The 20424-nt window shown below is 40.6% G+C and overlaps 1 protein-coding gene across 2 annotated transcripts in view; it reads left to right on the forward strand.

Annotated features, from left to right (window-relative positions):
• The first annotated feature begins 291 nt into the window (after nt 1-291).
• pax7a (paired box 7a) overlaps nt 292-20424 on the forward strand; it is a 42246-nt gene continuing 22113 nt past the window's right edge. Inside the window, exons 1-4 of one of the 2 annotated variants that reach the window (XM_026167672.2) lie at nt 292-846; nt 2034-2269; nt 2971-3115; nt 3534-3662. In XM_026167672.2, the coding sequence (XP_026023457.1) occupies nt 759-846; nt 2034-2269; nt 2971-3115; nt 3534-3662 (598 nt within the window). In that variant the 5' untranslated portion in view covers nt 292-758. The remainder of the gene's footprint in view (nt 847-2033; nt 2270-2970; nt 3116-3533; nt 3663-20424) is intronic. The other variant, XM_026167673.2, reaches the window with a different exon arrangement.

Here is a 20424-nt window from a genome sequence, read left to right on the forward strand (position 1 = left end):
AGAAAGAAAGAAAGAAAGAAAGAAAGAAAGTTGTAATTTAAAAAAATATTAATATTCCACAGGGTTAGACAGCTGGGTGTGATGAAGGCAGCCCCACACTTTGAAAAGATTGCTTTACAATAACATTTAGATATATTAACATTTTGAACTGGTTTGGGTGTACGGGCTCTTATGAGAGAGGCAGCAGTGGATTAAAAGTGGAATGTGTTGTTCTGATTGGTCGACCGGCTCCTGGCTAAACCCACTCTCTTTCATCCATAAAAGAAAGGGCAGTGAGCCTATGGGAGCGCTCGGCTGTCTCCTCCTACGCCATGCACGAAAGTTGGCCACTTAAACTACTTCCAACCAGCCAGCAGACATTACACTGAATCCAAACTACACCAAGGGAAAAAGAATAACACTGCATTTTATCTACCGCAGATACTTTGGGTGCAAATCATCCATTTTGCAAACTTTCCTTTGTAGAGATTTTTTAGATTTTATTTGATGCTTTCTTTATTCTCTCTCTCTCTCTCTTTGGCATATCTATCGCAGCAGAGGAAAGCATCACTTTTATTTTTTCCCCCGGTGGAAGAAGGGCTAGTCCAGTTTCTCCGCCTGGGATTGGGATTTGACAGCAGCAGAGCATCTTGTTTTCAGCATTTTTAATACATTCCGGGTTTTTTTTATCTTATTTTATTTTTTATTTTTTTGGCTTGGACTTTCTAAGAGTAGCAGTTTCGAGCAGACCCCGGTTTTGTGTTTGTCTGTGTAGCTACATGATGGCTACTTTACCAGGAACAGTGCCTCGGATGGTGCGCCCTGCGCCAGGCCAGAACTACCCCCGAACCGGCTTCCCCCTGGAAGGTAAGAAAAATGACCAAACGTGTAAAACATCTGAACTCGAGCTGATAAAGATCGTCGGCTGTTCGCTCTGTCAGCTTCCACCGTGGTAGTGACACAGAGCACAGTTTGTTATCGGCGGCATGCTGGGAAGAAAAAGATGGGTGGACAAATACGAGCCTCCAGTCAGTGCTGATGAAAGTTAACCCGAAGTCATGGTCAACGGTACTCCAGCCTCATGTTCCTGCGTTGAGTCACTCTGAAGTGTGTGTTTTGTATGACACTATATTTCTTCTATATTGAATCTATTTTCAAACGTATTATCTTTCTTGCTAATGTTGTTTATGGTGGATGAAATATTTGTTATAATGACAAATGCATCCGTTTTTCTTTTGTTTTATTTTTTCACTTCCATTAAAATAAAAAATATTCTAAATTTACTATTAAATGTAGAGTTTCTTTTTAATTTAAGCTACTTTATTGTATTTTTTTTTAGCATTTTTAGTGCTCTAACTTTTATGGCTGCACACACACGTACACACACAAACACACACACGCAAAGCAATCTAATTGGTAATTTATTTATTTATTTTAACTGCGATGCCCAGCACACTCAAGTCGTCTGAACATATGGCGGGGGAAAGGGAGGGAGGAAACAAAAAAGGAGATCATTTTGTATTTGCATGCATTTATGGAAACAGTTTTCCCCTTACAACCAGTTCGTGCTCAAGTGCTCTGGACTGAAATGTACAAAAACCACGTAGCTCGCAAGTTACTCGAGCTCCGGGATTTGTTCAAGTATCTGGCTGCTGGAAATGGCAATAATACACACAGCAAAGAGATGGCTCAAAGGATCACATCAATATTTGTACAGCATGACTAGGAATAATCAAGGTGAGAAGTGTCACCCTCTTTAGTGTCTCTTGAATGTGAAATTGGATCCTGAAGTGGCCTTGCAAGCATCCTGTCAGCCAGACTGAGGCTGGACGAATTTGGCACGATGCTTTCTTGAAAATGTATAATATGATAATGTGTGTAAACTACGTCCCATTAAAAGTCAGGAACATGACAAATATGCAGCTGTTTGACTATAGTAAAATTTTAGCCTGGTGTACTCTGAAGAGAGCAAAAGCTCCACAGGAAACGTGATGTGTAGTTTGTGTTGTTTGTGTTGTTTGTTGAGACTTTTATTGTTTATTGTTGTGGCGCAGTATCCACGCCTCTGGGCCAGGGTAGGGTGAACCAGCTTGGCGGAGTGTTCATCAACGGGAGGCCCCTGCCAAATCACATCCGACACAAGATAGTGGAGATGGCCCACCACGGCATCCGACCTTGCGTAATCTCGCGACAACTGCGAGTTTCTCACGGTTGTGTCTCCAAGATCCTCTGCCGGTACCAAGAGACCGGCTCGATCCGTCCCGGGGCCATAGGAGGCAGCAAGCCCAGGGTGAGTGGGGGTCCACGGTCCAGGAAATGGGTCACAGTAGCAAGAGGATGGGAGAGAGGGTGGGGAGGGGTGGGGAGGTGAAGTGGCAAAAAGCGCATGACACCTGAGTGAACTCAAACCTGATGTTTGTGTTGTTATTGTAGATGAAGTGCAATATTATAATAATAATTTTCTCAAGGTGGGTAACACACCTGCAACATTTTTATAGGGTTCATGAAGATCTAAAAGAAATACAAATATTAATTTTAAAATGACACAAAATAAAAGCTAAAAGAAAAAAATTGAGAAGCAAACATTTATTTTTTTATAATGATATAATTATATAATACTGATTAACCACAATATATTTGTGGTGTATTTCATACCTTTTTCTTTTCTTATATTTGGTTATTAGCTTTATAAAATTGTGAATAGGGTGACGTAAAAATGTCTCACTGATTAGCCAGTTTTCTGTTTCTTTGCCTGCATAAGCCTATATCCCGACTAAAAAATAATCCTACATTTTAAAATTATTAATAATATAATTTAGAGTTATTTAGCATAATTTAGAGTTTCGTTTTAGATTTCGTTCGTATTATCTTTTCGTTGATCTTTCGTGGACTAAAACAAAAATATCTTCACATCTCGGTTAAAACTGAAATTCCTTCTTTTCCCCTCGTTTGTCTTCCCCCTCTCCTTTTTACACCTTTTCAAACCTAAAGCAGGTGGCAACGCCTGACGTGGAGAAGCGGATCGAAGAGTACAAGAGAGAAAACCCGGGCATGTTCAGCTGGGAGATCCGGGATAAGCTGCTGAAGGACGGGGTGTGCGACAGAAGCACAGTTCCTTCAGGTGAGGCTTCATCTGGTAAGCTGCACTTTTTTTCCCTACTACCAGCGAACACTGCAGCATCACTTCTGAATGAACATCACTTTGAATCCCACGTTTTAAGCTTCAGTTACTGATAATAAAGGGCGCACCTTCAGCTGTTTGACCCAGAAAAAAACTCATCCCGTTGAAATGTGGCTTCAGTGCTCCATAGTAAATTCCCATCATTGTATTACAGTGTAATTTTACTTACCTTTAATACAGAAAAACACTTTTAAAATATTTTCCTAGCGCTTCTGCTGCTTCATGTAAAACTTTATTTTATTTTATTTTATTTTATTTTTTTTGCTGTGCTATTTTTGTGTGGTATAGCCTTCTAAAAATGTATGATAGGATTACTATGGTTCTTTTATGGGTTTTAGGGCTAATCACCCGTTTACCTTTTTGTTGCCATTAGTGAGCTCCATCAGCCGCGTTTTGAGGGCCCGATTTGGCAAAAAAGATGACGAGGATGACTGTGATAAGAAGGATGAAGATGGAGAAAAGAAAACAAAGCATAGCATCGATGGCATCCTCGGTGATAAATGTAAGTTAACAGCAGAAAATATATGGCCCTTTTGTATATGTCTGAAATAAGAAATTATTATTATTTATATTATTTAGAGTAAATTTCAACCTTGTAATCAGGAAGCAAGTGTTTTAAATAGACTTCCTACTTCACGTCCTCTTGGGAAATTGTCCCACACCCGAGCTGCAGCTAAACGGAGTGAATTTATTCCTGCTTTTAACTCCGAGCCAGCAGTTGTTCATTCACTCAATTATTTATGAGAGCCTTGGCAGAAGGTATTTAACTGCAGAAAATTAATTTGTGTAGCAAATTCCTCCTCATTCATTCACTCATTTAACGACCTCTAAACGACAGCTGACAGTTGACCCATTTCACAATCGATGTCAGTTCACCGACATTTCACCACTTGTCAGTTAAAGTGGAAATCAGTGTTCATATTATTATTTGCTCTGATGCTGCTAGGAGGGGAAATAAAGCGATGCAGGTATTTGCTGTCAGCGCCTTCCGTATTTATGAGGCACTTCGAAGGATTTTGGGTATATCCTGTTATATAGGATACGTTCGTTTTTGTAGCTTGTTTTATGTATATTAATTATGAAATTGTTAGACCATGGAATCATGGGGAAATTTCTTTTAATTTCAGGTATTTTTTTAACATGATCTTCTGATTTTATCATATTTTATTTTTTGCTATTATTTCTTTACGCTTGGCTATGAAAGCGGGAGAAATGCACAGTGTCTGAATCAAACGTCTGAAAGGGTTTAAATAGATTTTTTTTTATCACAAAAGAAAAAGAAAAAAAGGGACGGCCAAGAAGAATTTTTCAAACTTGAAGATGAACTTTACGAGCAAAAAAAGCCCTCCCCTCTATTGATGCGGTTTATAAAGTGAAGGGTCCGATGTACAAAAGCAAATCCTGGAAAGCAGGGCAGCGAAAAGGAGAGTATGGGTCCGTCCATTCTTATTCAAAAACCTGGTTTAAAAAAAGAGAGAGGGAGAGAGAGCGAAAACTTTGGACAAAGGGCAAGAAGAGACATAAAAGGAGATGAATTATTCAGTACGCCCCGCTGGTAGATAGTTTTGTAATTTTATATAATGGTCCGTTGGAGAAGAATCAAGTGATAGCGTGAAAACGGTCTCTTTTTCTTTCACACCACGCGCTAATGTTAGGGAAAAAAACAACCTTTTTCTTGCAAAAATGTCCAATGTTCATATAGATGAGCCGCAAAACGTGCAGTCTCAAAATGACCATAGTAATAATTTTTATTATCATTACAACGATAAAAAAAAAAAATGCGCACAACTGATGCACACGTTTTGCATTTTGAAGTTCTTACCTGCAAAATCCTCGCGTAATTATTGACTATTTACTTTTTTCTTTTTTCTTTTTTTTGATGGTGCACAATATAGACATAATTCTCCTGCTTCTATTTTTTCTCCTTACCGCTGCTCGTGTTTTAAATTGGGGTTGATTTACGTTGCTATAAAAAGAGACGCACCCTCTGCGTAATGCAGTTTAGACTACCAGCAACCGGATGGCATTTAATAATGTTAATACTTATTAGAGTAAGCACTGGAAACGATGGTTGCTGAATAGGTGGCTGTGTTCGTGCCGGGTGTAATAGCTCGCAGGCATGGTAAGAAATGTATTTATCCCCAATCAGCCCCTCACTCTCCGAGTTGAAGCACAGCCCTTATGTGGAGAGGGGTTTTAAAGCAGATTAAATAGAGCCTTTTATTTCTTTTCACTTTCATCTCAGAGCGGAGCTCACAGTGGCTCGCCCTGGGCACAAAATTCATGAGATTTTTTTTTTATTCGTTTACTTATCCAGATTTTAAGACTTTATTTATTTATCTATTTGTTTATTAGGTCTGCGCATTTGATTTTCTCAGAGGTTACATCACGGATTTATCCCAGCTTTAATCTAGCTTTATTAAACGTGTATTTAAAGTCCTAACCACATGACAATAATGTAGATTTTATTTGCTGCATGAAGACAGCTGTTTGTTTGTTTTCATAAGGTTGTAGTTGAAAATAAACCAATCAAACCTCAGCGCATAACCGCCGGAAAAGTCTCGCTTTTAGGGCCTTTTGTCGTTGATAACTGTTTGGAGTGGTGATCCTGGTCCATCCCACAATTTGTGCAGAAACAAATTTCCAGTCCAAGGTGCGCACTTCAGTTGTCACGCACGGCTATTAAAATCAGTCCCAGGGTTTTAATTGCGCGCAAGAAGGTGCTTAAAGACCGCTGTGCGCAAACGTGGGTATCGTTATGTTTTGCGCCACCCCGGTGAGAATCAGAAGGCGAATCAGCTGCCTGGCGTCAATCTGCCACACTGATGCATCCAAACTGACCGTTAGATGCGCTGCAGACACGCGATGGACATTTCAGCAAATCGCAGGATTACCTGAGGTCCTCGGTGTAATTAAACAGATGTCAGAAGGGATTATTTCAAGGCAGTGGGGAGGGAAAGTGACAGAGCAGAGGAGAGGTGTGAGGAAGCCAGACCAGCCCAAACAGCCAGGTGGGACTGGGAAAGAGGAGGCTCTAACTGTTACTATAGATCCATATTCAGTGAAATACAATTCGGAATCCAGTGAATGTAAGTCGCATACTGCATTCCTTCAAAAGTATGTGGATCGTATTGTCTCTTTTCCTTTTCAGCTTCAGTTATAAGTCGGCATGTTTCATTAATTACGACGGAAACATGTTTTCTTCAGGTTTACCCCTCAATGCCAGGTACCCTGCATGTGATCTGCTACAGAAACAAACAAACAACAAGGGGAAAAATAGTTTCTGCCTGCATGGTGATGAAAATGTGAAAAGCTGCCCTCTCTGCGCTTTCCACATCACAAACGCACGTGTGTGCGCGCGCGCACAGGGAAGCGCGCCCTCGTGCACGCACACCCAGTCTCTAAGTGTATGGTAATATAATGTAGCTATATTTCGGGTCTAAAGCCGTGCTGAATGAGAAGGACAGGGGAATGAAGCGAGAGACCACTTCAAACAAATCCATCTGGAACAGTGTGTGAGAGAGATTCAGTGAAAGTATGGGGAAGTTATTTAGCTATTAATAACGTTTTTTCCTCAGGCATTGAGAGTGACTCCATCTGCACTTTCTCGCAGCTATTTGGCTGGGTGGAAATTGAGGGAGACCCAAATGTTGGGGAGAGATAACATACCCATCATAGCCCAGACCCTGCGCTGTGCTTCACTGCATTAAACTCGGATTAACCTCCCCTGTCCCCGCAGCCACTCAAGCCACATTTCACTGGAATTTACATCGGTAGGCCTACATCTCTTATAAAGGGGGCAGGAGCTGAAAGACATGACATCGTCGATATTATTAGTAGTAGTAGTAGTAGTATCATCATCATCATCATTATTATTCTTATTATTTTTATTTTTATTTCCAGTACAAAAATAAAAGTAATGATATTTCAATTTCATTTTTCCATTTTTAGCTTAATAAAAGAAAAGGTAAGAAAGCAAATATCATAAAGAGTAATTATTTTGACAATAATTAACACACGCTGTATAAGTTTTATTTGGTAATTTTAACATTTCTTTAGAAAATATACATTGTGAATTGTTTTTAAGATGTCCGGACACCCGGACACCTCTGGGTTTTTTGTTGTTGTTGTTGTTGTTGTTTTGTTTGTTTTTTACACAAAAAGAAAATTTAAAAATACACATAAGTACCTTTCTAACCTTTCTTTCGAGACTGCAGTAGTCCAAATAGTGGTAGGTTAACAGGTTTCAGTGACTGTTTATAAACTATAATAATAATAATAATAATAATAATAATAATAATAATAATAATAATAATAATAATAATAATATCGACACCTTAGATAGATGAACGATGAGCACATTTAGCCCATAGCTTGGTCATGATGTAAATCCATTATTGTTAACGACGTCTCGCCGTCATTTTGTCATTAGTGTGACAAATTTCCATTTCGGTATCAGCAATGTGCTAAAATTGTAGATTTAGAAATTAAAATTAACAGCGTACAAAAAAAGAGAAACATTTCCGCATTTCCGTCACTATTTCAATGCACTCCCCACCCCTCCCTTCTTTAAAAAAAATCAGCCTTTTTTCCTTCAAAGATTATGGTGTAATTTGTTATTTAATGACATATCGCGAGACTTGATGACAAGCGCTACAAACACTGTTACAAATTGGTCTATTGGTTCCAGCGAGGTAACGTGAGCAAACCGTGCAACATAATAACAGCAAACTGCGCTGCGTATGAGCGGATATTTGAGCGCTGCATCATTTTTTTTAGGGGAGTTCAGTTTAAGCTTGTAGGCCTACCAAACCGGCGAGACATTTCGGTGTCAGGAGCTTTAAGTGTCCAAAGCATTAGGCTGCAAATAAGAAAAAAAAATCGAGTAGGCTTAAATTCATTCTCTGCTGACATTTGACTTTGATCACATGAGAAATATTCATGGAAGCACAAACACTAGCTCTGTCACCATTATCCAAGCTGACAGTGATACCTCTCAAGGCTGTCTATTAATTAAAGTGGCGCTTACCATGTGGGACGACTTCCTATCTGGGTACAAAAATGGTTTTTCCATCTCTTGTGGGGCTCTTGAAAAGGGGCAATCTTTCCTCTCCAGCTTCTTGTGGGAAATTTAAAAGTGTACAGAGGAAGACATGGGGATTTCTAGCTCATTTATAAAGACGAGTTTATAATCCTTTCCTGCTTAATAACTTAAAAGGATTCAATTTCTCCCCTCATTTATGGGGTTATGATCACACATTGTTAGGCGCAGATAGCAGCATTTCAAGGTTAACATTTCCTGCTCGAAAATATCAGAATATAAGCTGTAAGCCCATAGGTGCCCTTTGTTTAGCCCGCAATTTCCCCCGCAAATGCTGATAGGCCCATTTTAGATGTTGTTACTATTAATGTGATAACAACGAGGAAGCCGAGGAAGACCAATTCGATAAGATGCCTCTATGCCACAGAGCATTTTTTTAAATGATATGATATTTAATTATAGCATATAATTTCACCATCGAGAATTAAATTCAGTAGGCTTACGCTGACTCTGAGGATTGAATGTCTGGTTGGGGGTCTCGAGCCATACGAGACAAATTAAAGAGGAAGCGTTGCCCTCCAGGTATCCTGTCACAACAGTAGGGTGCTTCAGCGCGTCTCTCATTTCTGTCTGTGTTTTATTCCGCCAATTTTCACTATGGGGCTCCGAGAACCTGCGCAGTGCCCGCGGGGCTCTGGTCCAAAATAAATAGAGTCTCAATTTTTCATCATCTCTTTTTGCTCAAGTTTGCCTTCTTTCTCTTCCTCTCTCTTGTCCTCATTTCCTCCCCCCCCTCTCTCTGTCTCTCTACCACGTGCATCACACGGTCACGTCAACAGGTGGAGGTGTTTAAAAACTCCGAGGAAGAATTTCCATTCTTTCGTACAGCTCCGGGGTTTCTTTTTGATGCACTTGACTTCCTTTTTTGATTGTGGTTTAATAATTTTTCTTAGCTCGAACGGATGCAGGTTTAGAGCCGGTTTTAAACAACTGTTGTCGTTTTAAAATGTCAATTTGCCAGAACTTTATATAATAATAATGCAGGAGTGATGGATTTCATGACATTTGAGGCGCTTTAGGGTTACATTGTGGTATTTTCACGGAAGCAACTGCAAAAAGCGCACTTTTTAAAAATTACCCGTTTAGAATGTGACAAATTTCACCGACTTATTATTATTATTATTATTATTATTATTATTATTATTATTATTATTATTATTATTATTATTATTATTACTACATTGAAAGTATCGTTGCTGTCAGCAGCAGCCCGCCTGACATCGCCTCAAAAACATTTACATTTCCACTTTAGGGGCTTGACGTATTCTCCAAATTGCCAGCGCTTTGTTAGCATTAATGTTTAATTGGCTGGAAGAAGATGAATGAGGCTGACAGGAATCAGCTGTCCGCAGAGTCCCCTGTGAGTCTGACTCGGAAATCATAACCTGACCAGCTTTTCCTCCTCTGAAACCAGCTCGTTGAACTTGTCACATCTAATTAGGGTGTTAAAACGCACCGAGAGCATCGGTGGGAAACAGTAGGTGGTTGGTCCGGGGCAGCCAATAAGGCCTTTTTGGGTCAGATGGTGGGAGGGGGAGGAGGGGTGGGCAGCGTGGTTGGATGGGGATGTTGCTGAATTGGACCGCTGCGGGCTTTTATTTCTAAGCAGCACCCCCTTTTTTCCGCTATTACTTCAATTATGGCCATCCAGCGGGCTAAACAGGCCAGCGTGCATGGACTCTAGCCTTGTTTTAATTAGGTATGAAATTAATTAGAGCAGACATCTATTAAAGACTTTTAAGTTTGGCTAATTTTTTTTCGACAGAGTTTAAAGGTATAACAGTGGATTAATGGCTTACACCCAAAATTACATTTTATTGCATCCCATAATTTCTGTGCTGGCTGTCTAACAGGTGTCAGGCAAATTTAGAGATACTGAAAGTTAATTAATATTTTTTTGATGGAGTTATATGCGCTGTTTGTAGAAACACGGACGTGCATTTAAAGCTTAAAGCGGAGTTTCTCATTTAAAAAAAAAAAAAGTAGCACAATTTTTGCTCTTTCAAGAGCGCACACACATATACTCTTTACATATAACATTTTATCTTATTGTGTTGTTGGAGCTGACTGGAATGGAAAAATGCAATTGTCTTCCATCTCCATTCTAAGAGACTGCATTTTATTTCTTTTTTTTAAAAAAAATCTTTTTTTTCTTGTATTGGTTAAAAGCTCTGTGATGTCTGACAGCCTACTCTCACCATTGTTAAATGAACAGCCACTAGAAAAGGAAGAGAGAAAGAAGAGGGAGGAGAAAAGGCCCGTCTGTTATTTTCTGTCTTGAGACTTGCTGCATAGGCTATTCAGCCAAGTTGATGAACTCCTCCAAAAAGTTTATTAAGGGGGTGAAAACAATAAGAACTAAAGCCTTTGGGTGCCTGGGCAGACAGTTTATAAACTAGCTGCTATTGTGCCTCAAAGGCAGATGCATGAATACTTTTGAATAGGGGCCTTCAAACTGACACGATCAGGCTGGACAGCAGCAGTTTTAAAGGGAGACAGGGTGCTTCTGCTGCAGCTCAGATCTCTGCCTTTTTTTTGCATTAATGTACATCTGCAAAGGAAGGGAGGAGGAGGAGGAGCTGGGCACTGTCTGTCATAGCCAATGGTTTTCTCTGTGTCTTTGTATAATATGTGTGTGGGGGTTGTTGTTTTTTTAAGAACACACACACACACACACACACACACACACACACACACACACACACACACACACACACACACATACATATATATATATATATATATATATATATATATATATATATGTATATATATATATATATATGGAAATACCTATTAACATATTCTTAGATTCCCTGAATCCAATTGCAATAGAAACAAAAGTATATTACAAAGCATATCATCTGTATTTATGTTCAAACAGTACGTTTTTTCTTTTAGTACTAATGCTGTATTTTTTGGGCAGAAAATGCATAAACTGAGACAATTTCAGACAAAAAGCTTCTGACCAACAATGCACCGCAAAAAAAGGGGCACAAAAACACAAGGCAGAAATCTGTTCAGTGCCTTAGCAGGCTGACGTGGATTCACCGTTGATATATATTTTTTTTGAATGGGGCACAGTGGTTACGCACACTCAAGAAGATACATTATTCCCTTCCTTTTCAGTAAACAATAGACTGTCACTCTTTATCCTTCTTCCCTCCTCTGTCCCTCCCTCCTCAGCTTTCTCTTTTAGCCCTCTTAGTCTCTGGCTCTGTGCCTCACAACATCAGAGGGAGTCCAGTGATTTGTGACCCCAGCAACCCACACTTAATCTCGCTAAAGAGGGGGAGCATCCAGTTTACAGCTTGGCGGGCCCCAAATAGACCAAGCCTGCTCTGGCAGGTGTCAACATTAGCAAACAATTGGTCCCCAGTCCCATGCCCCATACCCCAGTGCAACACTGAACCTAAACTATTTGGGGCTCTCTGAAAGGAGCCACATAATAGGGAATGTGGAGGGGAGGAGAGGAGGGGGAGGACAAGGGGGAGATTACACTCTCAGACAGCTATTAGCAGGGATGAGGCTTTTCTAAACAAACAAAAAAAAGAAGAAGAAGAAGATCAATACTGTGTTAGTTTACCAAGTGGAGTCATCTTTGTGGCTTTGGAGTATTTATTTTCTGCTCCATTGTTTTTCTCGACTTCTCAAACGTCTGTGGGCCATATTGGCAATCCAATTAAGTTTGGCAGGGGGTCCCTAGGAGGCCTATTTCTTCTCGCGGGCAGTTGTGTGTTTGCAGTGGGCAGCTCATTCAGAGATTTGGTGTTGTAATGAATCCTGAATGGTGAGTATTACCTTCCATAGTGGACAATGACTGGGCTGTCCAGAGGGGAAACAACACTCAGGGATGACAGAGCTGTGTTTAGCCCTGTGGGATTGCAGTCCCTCTACTTCATTAGACAGGAGTGTCTTTGCGAGGAGAGCAGAGGAAATGGGAAGGGAATGAGTTGACATGTGGACTGCTGCTAGTGTTGAGTGGGTATGTGTCCTGACAAGAAGGCCAATGTTTTTTTTATAAAGGCTATTTATTTATCTTTCAGTGCTGATTCGTAGCCATGCCACAAGGAGAGACAAGTGTTCTCAGCAGGGGAGATTCGTTTCAAAGGTTTTAATGGGAAAACCTATTGTATTTGTTATGGGAGAGAAATCTCATTTAATTGCTTTGAGATGTGCTGTTGGTGTCTTTCCACCTGGCCTCCAGAAGAAGAAAAAAAGAAAGAAAAAGAATAAAAACACTGGTTGGTGCAGTTGTTTTTTCTACACATCGCTGGAGTAGCTGGTGTCATTTCAGTACCATAAACAAGGGTAGTGAACAGTAAAGTCACCGTGAGCGTTAATGGCATCTGGACATCACGCCACTTACAGGACAAAAAAAAGCTCCAAACGTCACAAACAAACACTGATGTTATTGTAAATTTCTCCTGCAGGTAAAAAAAAATGTGTTTTTGTTTTGTCTTGGCAGGGTGACTGCCAAAGGAGACAGATAGTTTATTGTCATTCCAGCTCTAGGCACTACATAATTAACCATGTAATTTCATAAATTGTAGTCAGCTTGCTTAATAAGTTATCTACCAGACAACATAAATGTTGTAACTGGCTCACAGATAATGTCGCTAAATGACAAAGGCCTTTGAAATCGTGGAAGTTTCACCGGTAATTGTGCATTATACTTACGCAGGAAATATCAGTCAGCAGATGAAATGCTTCGCTTAGAGTTTGAGCCATTTTAAAAACGAAACTGTTGCCGTTTCCTTTGTGTTAGCTTTTCAAGCCTGAGAAAGCCGTTTTCTGCGGCATTTTTACACGTGTTAGACACACACTACAATTATAGTGACATTTTTATAGCTTTACCTTTATTTTGCCCATTGTGTTTTAGAAATATTTATTATAAGGATTGAATATAATTTAAAAAGCTTAAAAAAAATCATGTTGTCGCAGCATTTGAATTTTATGTTAGGCCACTTTTCTGTGAGGAACCCAGAACAAAAAACTCTGTTGTCCGCTTGAATTTTCTGCCTGTCTGAAGTAGAAATTTTAAGATGAACGGTGCAATAATAAGCAGGACCTTTGGCAGAAATAGATCTTTGTCTGGGTGATTAAGCCATTGTCATTGTGCTAAACAATGAAGGATCGCAAACATGAGTGTTCAGTACATCAGGACATCTCGGACTTTATTATGTCCATGTAAAATTGTGCACTGGATGAGCAGGTCGGAGCCACATAATTTATTGAAAGAAATCTAGTTTCCTCCAATTCACCTTGCCAGCTAAGGTTGTCAAACTCTGACAGCTGGCACGGATCGGGGACAGTGTTTCGCATTATGGCCATCCACTGGTTACCATGGAGCTGCATTAGAAAAGACAAAAAGCATTTCTGGCTAATTTTATTACAATGCAGGAATAGCCCACATAATGTGCAACAGTAATTATGTTTAGCACAGTGCACCCGCGCTCTCCCTCAGTGATGAATGAGAAGCATTGACCATGGTCTGCTAGTTTAAAAATCGCCATTAGCCTATGCTACTTAGGGCCAGAACATTTCACATTTTATGCTCTTGATGTGCTTCGCCACTGAAATATTCATTTGTTTTAATTGTGCATGTTTTTTTCATAACCACAAAGACAATAAGCATGTTCCCTAAGTGTTGCAAATCAGAAATGTGTTTTTTTTTCCCTACTAAGTTAAACTGTGAAAGCAGTTGTCCAAACAGTGGGGTGGAGCTCCTGTCCTAGCCGTCAAAATAACAACTTCAAATGTTGTCCCCTATTTTCAACTAATGGGCTTATTTCTGCATCGTCAGTCATTCTCTCCTTGGGGAATATGTAGTCTCAGTATAAAAAGCTTTTCTACTGTGCACATTACAACCCCTCAATATGGCGGGCTCTCGGAAATTAATGCCAAGCACTGTAATGCTTTACTGTGGCCAGAGAATAAGCTCTCTACAGGAAATATTCATTAAGTTCTTGTATATAAAGGAGCTCTTTGGTAACGGTTTGTTTATTTGCAGCCTGCTAAATGTTAGTGGAGAACAGCACGACTGCCTTTTTAATAATATATTCTCCAAGGTTTTTGGATCAAACAGCTTTTTATTAGTTTTCACTCTAAAATAATATTTCAATTCTACATCAGCAGCCAGACAGGCATTATAAAGAAATGTAGATGTTCCTGTGGCAATTTAACAACTTTTATTTTCTTTTTGAAATATTCTTTGAGCTTTTGTTAAAGTTTCCATCTTCCTCTCTTTCACCAACTCTTCTTTCCTTCCTGATGTCCTCTGTGCCACACAAACTTTTCCGCAATATTTGCTCCCCATCCTTGTCCAGAAAATTAGGAAACTTCCCTTGGGCGCATAAAAATGTCCGCTGTGCATTCCTATACTGTGCCCAGTAATCTCTCTTTGGCTTTGTTGAGAAAATGATTTGTTCCTCCAGGAGACCTTGGCTCATAGCCCTGAGACGTAACTGTTTGATTTCGTGCGAAGTTTTTTTTTTTTTCTTTCGAGCTTTTTGCTGGGGGAACGGGGCTCTGGCTCTAGTGCCATTTGGCTGAGACCCCCATGGGCTCCTCTTTTTTATGTTCTTGTGCTCTCGTTTAATTTCATTACTTTTGCTGTGACCTCAATTAGTAAAGACTTGAGATCAGGCGGTGACATTCTGCTCGACAGAAAATAAAATCTGGTGCAAAGCTCAGTTTTAGTGGGCTAGGGAGAGGTGGCAGGAGCCCGGGTTCACATTTTGTCTGCTTAAAGTCTTTAAGGGTCCACGTGGCTCTGTAATCTGACTTTGTTCCTTAAAAGTGACACAGGAGGAAAAATAATGAAAATTTTGAAAATAAGCAAATGCATTTGGATGTGTGAATAAGGAAAACTTACTACTCACAGTGTTTAAAGCACATTTTCCCCAAATAATTACCCATTAAAAGGGTTACTAAAGAAGAAATTATCTGTTATAAGACTTTCCTGTTGTGGAAACAGAATGTCTTAAAGTCATAAGCAAACATTTATATTGTAGCTAATATCCAAGTTTTAGTCAGCAGTATATTAAAGAAAAAGAATCCCACCCTTCAAGCCCTTCACGCTTTCACACTCAGGCAGCGCAGAGGCATGGGGAGTCAATATGTCAGCGTTTATGGATGCCCTGCAGAGCTGCACAAGGCTGTCAGGCCCCTATTCATGCTCTAATGGCCCCCTGAGGAGCTCGTCTCTCCGGGCTGAAAAGGCCGTGAGGCCCAGTGGACGCCCTGTTGTTGAAGGTGAGCATGCGCTCTCATGGACGCGCTGCGCCTTCATCCATATGACAAGAGCCATAAAAGAGCAGCGCTCTCGCTGCTTCTCCCTCTCTGTCTCCTCTGCTTTCTCTTTTGCCCCCTCCCCCCCTCCCCCCCCCCCCCTGCCCACCTCTAAAAGAGAGAAGGGGGCTAATTGTTTGTTGTGGGAGCCAAAGATTATAGAGCCTCCATCTTTCTTCCTCCTTTGCCTTTTTCTCCTCTTCTTTTTTTCAAGCGCCTCCTAAAGAGCGCGATTCTGTCAGAGAGACAAGAGGAAAAAGTTTGGGAATTTTCCTGAGGAATGCCAACGTAAGAGAGCCTAAATCTCCTGACAGTGACAGGAGGAGATTTTGCGCTTGGCAGCAACAACGGGACAGTCTTCGGGTTCACTTGAAGTTTTTATAAAGTAATAGATAACTTTATGGAACGTTATAGACCTTAGAGCTCTGTTTCCGGTCTCACTTTGCTATCTTACCACTAGAAATAGATTTTGGGGCAAGTGCCAATGGGCCTCAGCCACTTGCTACAAACTAGTAATCAGTATGATATGCATGAGACAAAACAGAAACCGCTGATATCTGTCCATAAAGGTGATCTAAGAATGATTTTATTTTAGATATCTGGTGGATTTTCATGTCCTTATGTATACTTACACATCTTATCCAGATTCAATTTTACCTAAATGTCAAAATACTGCCCAGAGAAGGTCCTTGTCAACAAGGAGAAAAGTGATAACGCTTTCTGGCCTATTACCAGACGACCAAGTGAGCAGTTAACCTGGTTTTGCCACACATGCAGCCTTTTGATAAATTATTTGGTGTGTTGATCTGACTATTTTATTACCATACAAACGAGTAAACTCGAGCTGTTCCGAGGTTATGCGTTGCTTTCAGAGTTTTGAATTTGTTTTTCACATGCGGGGAGATAACTACAGGGGGAATAAAAGATTATTCATAGAGCGTCTGTCTATAAACCATTCTGGTTATCGCTGTCGTCTATCTTGTATTCACACGAGGTTCCTATCTCAGATACATCCTGCAGTAAATGCCTTGAATCATATGCCTCCTTTAACTTGGCAACCCCTTTAGGATGAACAGGCAAGTGCATTAAGCAGAGATGCCGCACCATTCTCCAAAAAATGCAAATTGGGAAGTTGTTAGTTATTTGATGTTGCTGCACGATCCACCCCCCGCCCCCGAAACATCCCTCCACTCCAGTGTTGGTGGTTGAATCGCATGCAGTCCTGAGGACAGGCAGGGCTGTTTATATGCAGGCCTGGAGCAGCAAAGACAGCACAGAGACAGATGCATGTCAGAGATAGCAGATCCCATCTCAGGCAGATGCCTCTTATCACAGGCCTGTTTGCATAATTAGGCCTTTTGATATTCACCCCCTCTGACTGACAAAAAGTATAATTGCGGTATCAAGTACGACAAAAGGTAGGCACAAAATAAACAAGTCAACATAAATAGGGAGAAAAGATGTGGTGTTATTTTTGTCCTGTGGGAAAAAAGAGGGAGGAAAAAACACCATTTTTAACTAAATCTGCTGTCAGTCACAGTCAACTGGTGTGACTCGGTGCTCACAGGCTGGTCCTGTGAATGCCTGCAAAACAGAGAGCGTGAGGCCTGATTGTAATTATGCTGGAACTAATATGCTTTTCAAAATGAGCCATTATGAGCTAATGCTGCACTGCCAAAGCCCTGTCTGTTTTTGTCCCTCTGTCTTGGATAGTTTGCAAAGGTATGGCTGATATTGAGGCCATGGGTTATGATATCAGAGACAGCCTGACTAGGATGAGTGCCACTTTACTTGATGCTAATACTGCTGACAGGTGAGATAGGGGATAAAGCACCTGCACTGCTGCAAAACCATGATTTTTTTTCCTTTTTTTATGATTTTGAAAGTAAAGTTTTAATCTTCTGGTAAAATGGTCTTTTGTTTTTGCATTGTAATTCCTTCCCCAAAGTATTATTTTATTTATATATTTTACTTCTACATAAAAGCTCTAAAATAGTTTTATTTATCAGTCCCGAGCTATCTTTTTCTTGTGCTTTTTAGCACCAACTAAACGTATCAGATGCACAAATTTGGCCAGGATTTTTAAATGCCGGGCGGGCGTGAAGTTTATTGGTAGGATGACGTATCGTAAACCTGTAACCCCGCAGATCATGTGGTTAATTGTGCGGATTGATTGGACAGCTGTCCGTTTAATCAGGATTACTTCAGTGTCTCGGGGGTAAAGGTGGAGGACCGGAGGAGTCCGAGGGTTTGGAGGGAGAATGCGAGGAGCCCTGGAGGAGTAGGTGGGGAGGGGGTCGACATGAGGACGAGTTTTGAGGAAACGGGGTGATGAGGATCCCATCTGCCTGTGTTCTGTCTGCAAGGTCAGCAGAGGAGCATCAAGCAAGAGAGCAGGCTTTAAACCTCACAGTAACCTTAAAACTATTAACTAGCAGCTCGAGTCCTTCAAGACCAAGAGGAATGTGCTATCTAAAAGGTCTGCTCAGAATTAAAGCATCGCTGACGCAAAGTCACGCTGAGGTGAAAGGATGTGGTTCTTCACATCTGTAAGCTTCACGTGTACTATAGACCCCACCCCCACCCATCACCACCCATCACTTATTTCACTATACCAACAATAGTTCGTATAATAAAAGCAAAACTCTACAAAGCAACAAACCCACATTAAAACCTTAACGAAAAATTGCTAAATACTAAATATAATAAATATGTTTGTTCTAAATAGACCTCCTATTGAATGATATAGACATGGATGTGAAACATCTCAAGAAAAAAAATACAAATATGTGTTTTTTGATGGCTTTTCAAAATAAATACATCTTAAATAAATCTTAAAAATATCATAAATAAAATCTGATTAATTTTCCCAGTTGGTAAAATACTAACTGCAAAACAGAATAATAGAAATAGGTGTATATAAAATGTATGCAGCTGATCTGCACAGTAGTAAGGATGTGTTTACTTGTATCACTGACTTTTTGCCTTCTTAAACTTATCAGATCAGTCATATTTTGGGACTGTAACTTGTAATATTGTAGATCAGTGTTGTATTATCTTCAAGTCGGTCCTTAAACCCGTCTGTGCAATAACCATCTCGTTTAACCAGTGCTAATTTGAATCTTTATCAGGTATTTACTTTGACAAAGCAGAGTGCAAACCTGATTAATTCCTGTTTATTATGGGGCACAATTTTAAATCAATGTTGAGGGAAAACCTCAGAGGGCCCCTGGAGGAGAGTACACGACACTAATCGTGCCCACTGGATGCCACATAATTAGATTCTAATTGCACAATAAGCAATGAGACAAGGCATGAGTGGTTTATCAATATCCCACGAACATTTGAATGGAAATTACAGCAGTCGTATTATATAAAGGTCTAATCAGAATGTACCTTTTTTGTGCCGAACAGACCATTAAGGAATTGACCTTGACAGCCCTGCAGGGATTTTGTTCAGTCGTATTTTGTCTTTGTCTGTTCACCTTGGCAAATAAGTGAGGAGAAAAAGGAGACATGAAATTTTGATTTTAAAGTGTTTTGTATCGAAGACAGCTGAAGACGTGGCTGTTTTCTCTGTATGTACTTGTGTGTGTGTGCGTGCATGCGTGCTTGTGTTTAACTGGCATATATTCAGACCACGTTTTAATTCCTCCGCTCTTTGGATAGACTTGTCCTTTATTGCAACTCCGCTGCAATCAGCGGCGGGCTCTCTCTCACCCAAATATAGTCAGCATATAGATGAGTTTCACATCCAACCCCGTTCCCAGTTGGCTCCATACAGCGTGTGCCGTGTTCCATTTTTCCTTACTCATTACAGGCAGGGCCGCTGACCTCGTGCTTCTGGTTCATGTACGAGAGCAGATGTGTTGGCTCTGCGGGGCTTAATGACAAGCAGAAGTACAAGCTATTGTCTGCTGAGGTGCTTAGGCGTCATTTGCCTGCTAATGGGTGCTAAATGTGACAAAGATTGCCACATCAGCTTAGCGACAAAATAAAGTCAGTGAAAAAAACCCCCACCTCGAACAAAGGGGAGGACAAGAAAATCGGTTGAGGAGGAGAAGACTTTGGTGTCTTTTTCCGAACCCCTTGAGAATGTGTCGGCTGTGGCCCCGGCGTCTCCCTGTAGGACACAGAGGTGACTTTGGAAAGTGATCCGCAGACCGCTGGGCTGGTCTCAAGTGTCGTCATGGCAAGTTATTGCCCAAATGGATGTACGCATCCTCATGAAAACCAACAAAGGGATATGTGGTGTATGTACATATTCAACTTTGTATGTTCAAGGGTGTTCTGCAGCGGAGTGAGCTTGTGCTTCAAGAATCAATCTTTATTAAAAAGGATAAGACTGAAGAATTGATTTAATGAATGCGGCCTCATGTCCTGCGGACACATGTAATCCGCAGAGAATCATTGAGCATGAGCTCAGGGGGACAAAAAATGTTCGTAGAAGACTCATAGAGTGGCCTGTAATGATAGTCTCCATATAATCCCATAATTCCTTGTTTAATTAAACTCTGGAGCTGGCCTTGAGACTCCGCCAGCTCTGTTGCTCTTTTGTTCTCACAGTTGTTATTTGGAGGCCAGGTCTGAGTATTCTTTTGTCCACTTATGTTGAAAGATTTGACTAGAGTGAGCTACGAGCGGAGATTGGAGCTGTAAAACAACAAATCAGTCGCAGGCGAGACACTCAGGTGAGCAGCATAGTTTTTTATTCGAGCTGAATGGCAAAGGGCCTCTGTCAGAGGCGGAAATCTCTTCATGCACCCTCTTCTTCAGTATCTCTCTTTATTTTCCCTCTCCCACACTTTCTGGACTGTGCGTGATGCAATCCAACTAGGCCTGGAGCAACACTGGCACATCACGCAGCCTT

The sequence above is a fragment of the Astatotilapia calliptera genome, chromosome 5 (assembly GCF_964374335.1).
Source record: "Astatotilapia calliptera chromosome 5, fAstCal68.1, whole genome shotgun sequence".
NCBI lineage: Eukaryota > Metazoa > Chordata > Actinopteri > Cichliformes > Cichlidae > Astatotilapia > Astatotilapia calliptera.